An 11,492-nucleotide genomic window follows, 5' to 3' on the forward strand; every position below is an offset into this window, starting at 1 on the left:
TCTTTTAAGGATGTAAGGAGTTAACACCAGAGTAAAATATGCCACTAAGGTTATGAACGTTATTGAAAAAATAGTATGAGGAGATAATTTATACGAGAGTAAAGCACTAGGCAGCAATATTGGATATAATGAGGTAAGAATCTAAATCAAGTGCGTTTGTTAAACCTAAGGAGCGTCCAAGGACTAGATGCTAAGAATTTTGAAGCGGTTGTCTGAACATAGGCTCTAATTTGGTGCCGTAATTTTAAAATACCCGCCCGGTGTAGATAATTAAAAATACTCAAACCAGAAACAGAGAAAATTCTTTCATAACGATTAAATGACCTGAAGGGTTTATTCTCTTAATCACATTCTCAGAAGAACCAGGGGCGTGAAATTTACACAAAATGAGATCCTTCCCTCAAATAATCATTCAGAAAATCCGAAAATCAATGATAAGAGGATACTATTCAGGGCAAGAAATCGTTTGGTCTTAGGGTTGGGAAGATGAAAAAGCTGTTCGAAGGGTTATACTCGACCGCAAATGCATTTTGGGATCACTTCAATGAAATACTCGTATTTGGTTGGTAGTCAAGTACAATTCATTACTTTCAAAATAACGTTCGGAGCATGAATATATATAATAAAAATGATTCAAAACACACGTAAAACCGATGACAATCTCTGGAGTAACTGCTTAAAAATACAAAAGTTACCACGGTTATATCTTGAAGAAACCTCACGAGAGAAATCAGGTCTTCAGTACTTTTTTTCAGAGTAGCATTAAAGACACAGCTGGGACGATGAGGAGTGCCGTGTCGCAGTGGAGGGAAAACAGACTGCCTACCTCTCTGTTACAATCGATCACAATACGTGCAGAATGGGATAGATACCGAGATTTGAGGAGGGAAGCGAGAAGCATTTGCAGACAAAAAAAGAAAGAGAGCGAAATGAGTGAGAATAAAGAGTGGTAATGCTCGGAAATTCTATGAAAATATACTAACGGAAGGTTTCAAGACCGGAGTACACTCTTCTAGAATCCTGAGGTGATCTAGTGACTGGTGCCCAGAGCATACTGAATTTATGGAGGGTTCACTTATCCAGCTTGCTGGATGGCATTCAACTCGATTTCCCAATCGATGACGATAGCACACACGTTTCATTACCCGACCATTAAGTAGTTCGAGGAACATCAAAGCGGCGGGGGCCGATGGATTGTCGGCCGAGCTTTTCAAATACGAAAAACAATCTGCGCCAACTGATAAAGAGCAGTTAAAAACTCAACAAAAAAACGCTTAGAGTAAAATATTTCCTGCCACTAACGGCTCTCAAGAAATTAAGTGAATATGGCAAACATTGTTTTGAAAAACAAAATCAACAATTGTTTCTTGAAGGAAATTCAACTCGTCACCGTGAAGATAATTCCAGCCTTTTTCTTACATCGCATATAATGTAGATCATTCACAGTGAAATTACAACAGAGCAGGAGGATTAAAGCCCGCCGTCAAGAAACTGATTGGACTTTAACAATGTGACTTTAGGCCTGTAAAATCAACAACTGATCAGACATTCAAAAAAATTATAATTATAAATTGTAATTAAGAAGATCAGATATTCACCATGCAACAAATCTTGGAAAAGACGCATGAAAAGAGGATAGACATACACATACACAGTAACCGCCGGGGGAAGTAGAGGAAAATAAAGGAAAGACTAGATAGAGAAGGACCTGACTACATTTGGAATGTCCGATTGGCGCCAAACGGCAAAAAGGATGAACGACTGATACGCTGTTGCAAACCCGGCTATAACCGCGTAAGCGATGTCTACGCTAATCAAGGAGAGGAAGCTTATAACACTTCATAGAGATATACATATAATTTGTATGACTAACTGACACAAAAATGATAAAATGCTGAAAATAAATAATAAATTTTCTTACCTGCCACTACTTTTTCGATTCCTCGCCGATTTCGTACGCTGCAACATATTTGCCTTCAGTTCTCACACCTGCTCAAATACATCCAGAAGATCATACGGTGGATAAACTGTAGGTTCTAGGCGATAAAGTCCGCGTACCGCCCACAAATTGTTGTTGCGCCGTTGCTCTAATTTATTGCACACACATTTCCATATGCATATGGGGGTTTATGCGAATGTGTGTGTTTGCTCCGCATACCGCCTTGGCTTAGAACTGTAATGAAAAAGATGTTACGAAAGATTCATGAGTGGAATGACGATTTTTTACGGCAGCTACAAATTGATAAGAGATAACAGATAAATGCGGCAATGCGAAATAAATTGTAAATGTGAAAACAACAACAACAATAATGTGGTATATGAGTATGCAATGAGCATTTAGTGTCTTGTGGTATTTTTTAATTAAAATGCAAAATGCTTGTCACACTTTGGACGACTTTGATTTGGTTGGCGCGATAAAGCAACAAAAACAACAACATTTTTTCTGTAAATGTCGAGCTAAATGAGAACCCACGCGCTTGAATGGTCGCTGAATTTCAACACACAACTTTTCTAAACGCTTCATTTGTAAGAAATATGTATTATAACGGTAAACGACTCGGCACCTCATTACTTTTTGTTTTTGCCACTGCACATTTATTATTGCTTCATATGGCATCTAAATGAGTAGGCTTCCTCATTAATTTCTGCCCATGGAAGCATATGTGCTTATTACCAGCTGATTTCTTATCTCTTATCAGCGTGTACCGTGTATGTGTGCATGTATGTATGTATGTGTTTGACTAGATGAAACTCAAATATGGAGTAACGGATTTATAAATGCAGTACCCATTTCAACTATCTTCGCGCTTTCCGCTTAGCGCTGCTCTTCGCGCCGCCATTGCACGCGCTTGTGTCTTCGCAATTCGTCGTTGCTGCGTCGTCAAAGGATTGTCTATGCAGGAATGACAGTCTTTTGAGCGTTTCCTTTTATTATGGAAACGAAAGGAAACGTATTTGAGCGAGCTGTGAATCAACGCAAAATTGCATTGCTGTCGCACATTTTAATGGGTGTTAAGAGGAGCTCTCGTTTTGTTGGTTAGTGTTAAACCGAAATCGAAACCGTTATTCAGTATTCGAACATTTTTGGTTCAGTTCGTAATGTGAATACTGTAGTTTTGAAGTTTATAGAAAATCAGTCCTCATATACCTCCGGTAGACCGGGGATGCCTCCAAATATTTTTACTCAATACACTAGTTCTACTGAGTATGTTTCTGAAGAGTTGATAAGAGTAACATAGATGGTAGTATAGCAATTACTTTTTCCCTAAAAGAACCGAAGTTGTATATCGAGTTTAAGACACTAGTAATTTAGTAATCTCCAAGCCTCAACTGAGTAATGAGATAATTGAATAATATTCGGAACAAGAGAAAGATTTGGAGTATTTTAAGTAGAGGAATGCATGAAAACACTCCAGCTCTGAGAGTATTCCTATACTTCGTGGAAGCAGCAGAAGAGTAAGATCTCCACTCAGTTGGAAAGACTGGATGGAGAAGGACTTGGCTACACTTGTAATCTCAAATTGGAGCCAAACAGCGAAAAGGAAGAATGAAAGGCTATAATCGCCATCCAATAAAGCAGAAGAAGGTATTTCCGCGTCGCTCTTATGCCTGAACTTTCCTGCATTTTCTAAATGTGCTATCGTTAATAACGACTCGCTTGTGCTGCCAGTAAATTGTGACCTGTGACTAAGACCACAACCGTCCTGCAGTTTTTTTGAGCCCCTGTGAGTTAGAAGTTTGTTTTCCTATCGTTCCTCTCATACGTTTTTGACGTTCCTGTATGCATTTCATCCTGATCGATCTATCAGCTCCTACGTTTATACGGATTGCGTATTTCCGGAACTGGTTCGGTTGTCAAACGGATGGCCTCTTCGGTAATATCATCAGTTATTTCGTTTCCTGCAACGCCCTTGTGGCCTGGAATGCAGTATATATGCAGCCGCTTTCTGGCATCCATTATTGCCTCCCTGTTTCTGAGAACCTTGTGACATCGTTCAAAGTTCAGTAAAAAAAAGTTAGCAAAGTATCGATTAGGGCTCCTTTACTCCAATAAATGCTCTCTAATCTTATTTATTGAGAGTATTTACTAGACTGGAGAATGCAGTTCACGTGTAGAAGTTCACGTAAGTGAGGAAAGTTCTTTGAGCGCCATTCACTTTGGAGTGGCCAGAAACAATTCTTTTATATATGGCTCCATCAGCACACGACTTCCGGTCTTACAACAAGTATCCTCTGGATAGCCAAAGAACATCCGTTTGAAGGCGAGCTAAAGTGAGAAGGCGCTAGGTTCGGGAGCTGTCACGCACCCAATGAAAAGGAAATAACAGTCTCGAACGAGAAATGCTCCGTTTGAAACGCGGCGATAATCGCGTATGCGTTATCCGCGTCAAGAGAGAAAAAGATTTTCTAGAATAGAGGTAAGTTTTTTGAAAAGATGAAAAAATATAAAGTATCTCCCGACAACGTGCATGGATTCTTTACTCAGTGATGTACTGAATAGCCGGTTTCTCGATTCTAAAAACTCTAATCCGAAATCCTTCTTTTGAGTAATGGGAGAGTCATATGTAATGGCAAACATAGATGAGCAGTCAAAAAGTACTCGGCTGAAAACGATTCTAATGTCTTTTACTGTACTTTCTTCTATGCCATATAGTCTAAGTCCCGACTCTAATCATATCTAAAAATTGGTCCGAAAGTGTGGCGTTCAATCGACGAAATGGCTCTCGACTTCCAAAATGTTCGTTCGAAACTTGCCTTAATTTATACGAAATTGGAAGAAAGAAGAATTGCATCAGTATCTAATCTATGCATCGACTGTGCTCAGCTGTTACGAGAGTTTTGAACTTTACAAGGATTAATAGAAGAATCACGCTAGATATGAGATTCTATAGGGCATTTGATACATGATACACGAGCTAATTTAACGCTAGCGTTTCACAAGTTCAATACTTATACAATACTACTTTTGAATCTACTCTTCGAACAGCCTTAGGACGTTCCTTAATTCTATGATTTTTGTACCATAATTCCATAACACATTTTTGAAACTAAATTTCCGGTTTCGAAATCACATAGCAACTGAAAGCGAATATTCGGTCAAACACTAGGGAAAACCACACCACATGCTGCGCGGATAATAGCCAGAATTGTCACTTGTTAAACCCCCCCATGGTGTGCGATATTGCGAGCTGTTTATGAACACCAGAGCTTGACACAGGCAGCCACACTCAGAAATAACTCACACGCACACTAACACATTTCCATGGTTTGTTTGCGCTTTAGAAAAGTGCATATGAAAATCCCGGATAAGACAAATAGAGCTGAGCATTTTATTAAAAATAGCATATGTAAGTACAGCACAACTTAAACGACAACAGGATATTGATGCACAGTGGGAGTTATGACGAATAAGACGAGAGAGTGAATAGCTGAAAGTTCCAAAAAAAAGTTCGTAAAACTTTTGAGTGAGATGTGAGTAATTGAAAAAGTAACTTGGAAAATCGTTGGTAAAACGTCGAATTATATGAATATACAAGTATGTAGGTATGGTAGCTAGAAAAGTGTCGACCCTAAAATTATCAGAATTTTCACAAACAAAAACTGTAGACACCCACGAAATGTACTTTGTTTATACGTCTTCACTAATAACGGCCGCCTAGCCTAGCTTCCAAAAAGCTGAAAAGTTCTCCAACTTTGATACAAGGAAGACCCAGAGAGCTCACAGCGTGTAATAGTGAAAATGAACAGACATAATGGGTGAAGAACCCTCAATACTTGAAAAAGCGCTAGATCCAAATCAAGAAATCTTTGAGAATAAATGTTGCCATCTATATAACTTAGAAATAATGAGAAGGAAGAATGTCTTAGCAGTAACTTTCCGCCATCCATCAGTGTGTTTTTTGAGTTTATTTATTTCCAGAAATATTTTTCCTTCCCAAACCATAGTCCTTGCAGTCCTCTGCCGTGCTATGCGCTGTGCCACTGTTGACATGCAAATAGAAGCTTTAAAGGAAATCTGTAGCGACATTTCTAATGATATGATTGCACGTACGGAATTTTGTATGTATGTATATATACATATGTATGTATGAATGCGCATAAGCAAATATGCATGTCGATTTAGATTCCAACCCATTTATGAGAAATAATCAACTGCTTTGAGCTCGGAAATAATATTGTTTGAGGTGCGATAAAAATCACGCCACAAGCACAAAAGGCGCACCAGAGAGACCAGAGCTGCCACTTGTTTATGGCGAAAAGGAAAAATAAAGTATATAAAAAGCAGGAAGACTTTAAATCAGTGCTATTAAGTATGCAAGTAAATATAAGCTCACAGTGTGAATGGCTTTACATGGCTTTCGTCAAAATTTGTAAGTACATACTTTACTTATTTATTTGTATGTCGTGGTGGTAAAATATTGTGAAATGCAGTATTTAAATTCAGCTAAGGCAAAATGCGAAAGAGAAGTGTATTCGCAGAAGTCCATAAAAGAAACGTATATGAAGTTTCGCAAGAATTACTAGGTGTGGACACAGTTTATTAAGTCCAAACCTAATTGTAATCAGATTAAAAGACAAGAAATAAAAATTTAGTTAGTTTTCACCCACTGACAATCACAGATTTTTTTCTGAAAATCACAGAACATTCATTCAACGTTCAATTTTGTGAAGAACATTTTTGATTCACCTTTCTGTTGCATTGACATTTTGTACCCGTGATAACGACTTCCTTATAAGAGAGACCTCTTTACTCCCAACAGTGTAACACGTTTAACATAACAGAAGTGAAGTATGTAGTTTCAAAATCCGAATCAAAATAAAATGTATCACATTTTTTTCAACTTTCTATAATATCTATGAGTCAAATGGTAGAATCCATATAACATTATAGTTATCTTACAAATTTTATATTCAATCCGCCTTAGACTAGAATATTTTGTCTTATATGAGGTAAATATTATAAAATTTTTTAACGTCGTTTTCAAGTCCTTAACTTTCGTTGTCGAACAGACTTCTATCTTAGCTTTGATGATAATTTCTACCATTTTTATCTCGTACTTTCTTAGGGTATGCCAATAATAGTTGTTGAAATACCATACTGTAGACACGATATAGCTGAAACTAAATTAGGTTTTAATTGAATTTGCGGCGTAAAATTGAGGGATCATTATTGCATGAGCAGCCTATCAAAATTCCAGCAAAGGAAAATTTTTTCGACTAAAAAATTGCTGGAGGGGTTCCGAAAGTCAAGTTCAACAAAGAGCCAACGATGATCGGATCGAAAATTTTAAACTAGTCCAAGTTGTTTATGACGTACTGATTTGGGTGAAGGTTTCTCAACCCAACAAATTTTGCAGAAGCCCAACATGTAATGGTCCGAAGTCTAGAGAATATGGTGGATGTGGTAGCATATCACATTCAAACTGCTAAAACTTTTGGTGGGTACATCACTCAGTTTATCCAGCTGATCATTATTCAAGTAAGAAAGTTTTTCGTACAAGGACTTGATTATGATCATTCACTTCGTATGGCAGCTACATACATATATGCCATAGTAGTGATCCGATATCAGCAGTTCTGACAACTACCAGCTTCTTGAGAAAAGAAGGTGTGCTAAATTTCAGATGGGTATCTCTAAAACTGAAAAAAACGTGTATATACCGATAGACGGGGGGACGACTCAGTTTGTCATGCTCATCATTTATGTATGTATACATATATGTTTTGGGATCCCCAACGCGTCCTTCTAGGTGTTGCAAACCTCTTGGCGAACTTAATGTATCGTGGTCAGGGTATAAATATGCCGTTTTACATTACATAAATATGTTTATATGGCATTAACAAATATTTGTTTACAGATGTTTTCATTATAATGCTTTGATACCACAAAATTCGCTACTAATTAATTTTTCATAACACTCAGACTCGCCAGGACACTTTATTATTTATTAATTCACTAATTGAGCAGCCAGTCGCATTCAATGATTCATCGATTAAATGTTCATATACTCACGTCTACTACTATGTACATATGTAACTCGCAGATTGAGTGGGAAAAAATAATTTTTCATAACTGACATAACCACACTAAAACTGTCTATCAATTGGAGAAGAAAAATAAATATGTAATCGCTCTCAAACTGAGCACATGAGTAAACTTCTAAAGAGTAATGTATGTTCTCGTTAGACTCCACCTTCAAAGGTATAGTTTGACTGTTGCCGAATTACGAAACAAGACAATACTTGAAGTTATTGTTCCATAACTTTGCACATATAAGACTGCCTACTGATAGGGATATCGGCAATTTTTCGTTATTCGAATGAAGAAATTACCACTAAAATTAGGTTATATACAAGTATGACGATCTTCTTTAGAAAAATGTCGGCAGTTAAATAACTCCGGCGATTTTTTTCAACGAAATGAGTTGTAAAACGCCGATGTCTTTTTGACATAAAAATCAGTAGAATTTTTAGGGGTTACATGGGTTTACGGTTTTTTCTTGTCTTATTAAATTCTACAACACCTCTAGTACATATATATCCTAATTTTCAAGTTCATCCGAGTAATAGTTTCGGAGTTACAGCCTTGAGAACTTATGCGCTCGAGGCTAGCTAGGCTAAGTGCGCCGTCTTTGAACGCGTTTTTTCTCGAAACTGTGTTTTTGAAGTCGGTTGGCAAGATTTCTCGAAAACTAAGCAACTGTTCTTCATGAAATTTTACACAGGTCTTTGAGATACAATTGTTAAAGACTTGGTCGAAGCATTTTTTTCGATTACAACTATTTCAAAAAAATAACACGAAATTTTCACTGAAATTAAGTGAAAGTATTCTGTAAAAATGTTTGTCAAAAATCCAATTTTCAGTTTTTTTCTTCGTCTAAGTTCCAAGTTGAGGGTTTAAAATACTTCTCACTTTAGATGATCTTGCAAGAAGTTATCCTACCAACTGCCGAGAGGTCACCGGAAATGGCATCATAATGGCCGAGCTTAAAATATTTTTTTCCAAAAATACCTGAATTCCTTTGTTAGTTGTGTATGTTTGTAACAATAAAAATTTTAATAAAATATTTAATTTTTTATAAGAAAAAAAAGGCTGTTTTTATACGAGGAAACCCTTGTAACCCCCTAAAATAACAGATTCATACATATGTATGTATGTTGGAATCAGTAGTTTTTAAATTCAAATTCATTTGTATATTTATACACCCATTAAGCTTCTCAGAGCGTTTGTCTCTCTGTCACACAGTCGTTGACAACATTTGGCGCCACATTGTTTGCTAATTTGTAATTAGTGGTCAATTTGTGGCGTATTGGTATTTAAATATACATATGTACATGTAGTAGTTTTTATTGCTATTTTATTTTATTTTAAGCCCACTGAAATGGCAAAGCCTCTGAAAGCCTAAAAAATTAGTATTTTCAGCTACGAAAACCGCAATTACGTAAGTGTTTTATATTTGTATATATTGTCGCTAATTACATTGTTGTCATTACGCAATTCCCCACAGAAAAAAATATGTTAAATATAATTTAAATAATATGTCATATAATATTAAGTTTTGAATAAAGCGGAAGCTGAAATTTAAGAGCTTTTGAATAGCAATATTTAAATATTTTCCAATTTATATGCAGCTATGGAATAAAGTCATACATACTTACATATTTTATATACATACTATGTATATTTTATTACAAGAACAGCATAATAATTAAAATTTTTATATTAAATTTCAAATAATAATTACCATATCCAAATAAATATTTACTCCAATTATAATAATTTTAAAATTTCATCTTTACTAATCAACACATCCACAGAAATTACATAAGTATGTACTTATATTTTTTTGACAGAAACTACACTCTTACTCGTATACAAATTAAATTTTCACACACTTAAAACCACAAGCAAATTTTCTTTCGCCGGTGCTTATATGCACATCTACACACAAATTATATTTTAGCAAACATTTTCACACACTTATTAAAACCACGAGCTTTTCTTTTTATTTCATTGGCGATTTATAGCACTTTAATATATGTATGTATGTACATACATACACAACACTCGCTGATAACAACACATAACAGGGACGAACCGTACTCAAATAAACTTGCACAAACATGATCGATATCATCACTATGAACACACATGCACTTTTGGAGGAATTCACTTTTCCTTACACATTTACATACATAGCTTTCATTTACTGGCACTTTAACACTTTTCACTTTAAATTTTAAGCAAATATTTTAGATTATTTCCATATAATAACATTAACAATATTTTAGCACAATTTCACTTATTTTTATTATATTTCAATAAACTTCGCGAAACGTCACACGTTACAGCAAATTTCGGCACGAACTGATCGCTCTCCTTCTGTTGTTTGCTCACCCTCACGAAAAGTAACAGGTGCGACGTCGTGTGTCGTCAATCGGCAATCGTTGTACAGCAAAGCAAAAGGCAATTATCAAATGCGCAAATGATTACATATGTACATACATACATAGATACCAACACATGTATGTACATATGTATGTGTACGTAGGTAAATGCAAATCAAAGCATGAACTATTATTGAGTAAGTAAATTGTGAGTGAAGAGATGCAAGTAGTGTTTTTCATTGAGTAAAGTGTTGTAAGTAGCTTGTTGAGAAAAGAATTTTTTCACTGCAAAAACAAAATTGATGCGAAAAAATTCGTTCCTATCACCAATGATTTTATATTGCCATTTAATTATTAACGTAATATATTATTAGGATTTTCATTGCTTTCATCAATAATATTATTGTTATCACTCATCATTTCTTAAGTTCATTGAGAAAAGTAAAAACATTTGGATGTTAATAAGAAAACTATCCTTGAGTTACTTCTAAAGAAATTTCACTTTATAGTGTTTACATTACTCCAAGGTTCTAACATAGACTCGAGATCAGTTGGAGAAGGATCTGGCTACATTTGGAATATCCAATTGGCGCCAAACAGTAAAAAGGAAGAACGACTGACGCGTTGTTTTAAAAAATTTGGCTATAACCGCTTACGTGGTGTCCATGCCAATAAAGAAGAAGAGGATACCACAACCGAAGCGAGAAGAAAATTTATTCAAGTTTAATGAAAATCTCCCAGCCACAAGAGTGTTATTCGATGTTAACCATCCATTTGACGTAAACCATCTGACAGCTCATGCAGTCTGCAAGCTGTCAACCTCAAACTGTTGTTTGATTAGATATCATTTATCATAAAACATTTTCGGCTTGCTGGAAATTATTGCGGTAAATAATTGATTGAATAAATGGTGTTTGCCTTTAATATTTATCATAAGGTCAAATTTTCAATTTCAGCTGTCAGGGAGTTTCGTACTTTAGCACAATTTACTCATCAAACTAACTGTAATTATTGCAAGCACTTAGTGCTAAGTATTAGCAGAGCCATTTGCCACAACCACCAGGACCACACCACCATCTGCCTCACAGCCTGGACATACAGAT

The 11,492-nt window shown here is 35.9% G+C and overlaps 1 protein-coding gene across 1 annotated transcript in view; it reads right to left on the bottom strand.

Annotated features, from left to right (window-relative positions):
• LOC126753943 (kinesin-like protein CG14535) overlaps positions 1–2,167 on the bottom strand; it is a 157,337-nt gene extending 155,170 nt beyond the window's left edge. Inside the window, exon 1 of the mRNA XM_050465724.1 lies at positions 1,922–2,167. Coding sequence (XP_050321681.1) covers positions 1,922–1,968 — 47 coding nt within the window. The 5' untranslated portion in view covers positions 1,969–2,167. The remainder of the gene's footprint in view (positions 1–1,921) is intronic.
• Positions 2,168–11,492: the final 9,325 nt, after the last annotated feature.

The sequence above is a fragment of the Bactrocera neohumeralis genome, chromosome 3 (genome assembly GCF_024586455.1).
Source record: "Bactrocera neohumeralis isolate Rockhampton chromosome 3, APGP_CSIRO_Bneo_wtdbg2-racon-allhic-juicebox.fasta_v2, whole genome shotgun sequence".
Lineage (NCBI taxonomy): Eukaryota > Metazoa > Arthropoda > Insecta > Diptera > Tephritidae > Bactrocera > Bactrocera neohumeralis.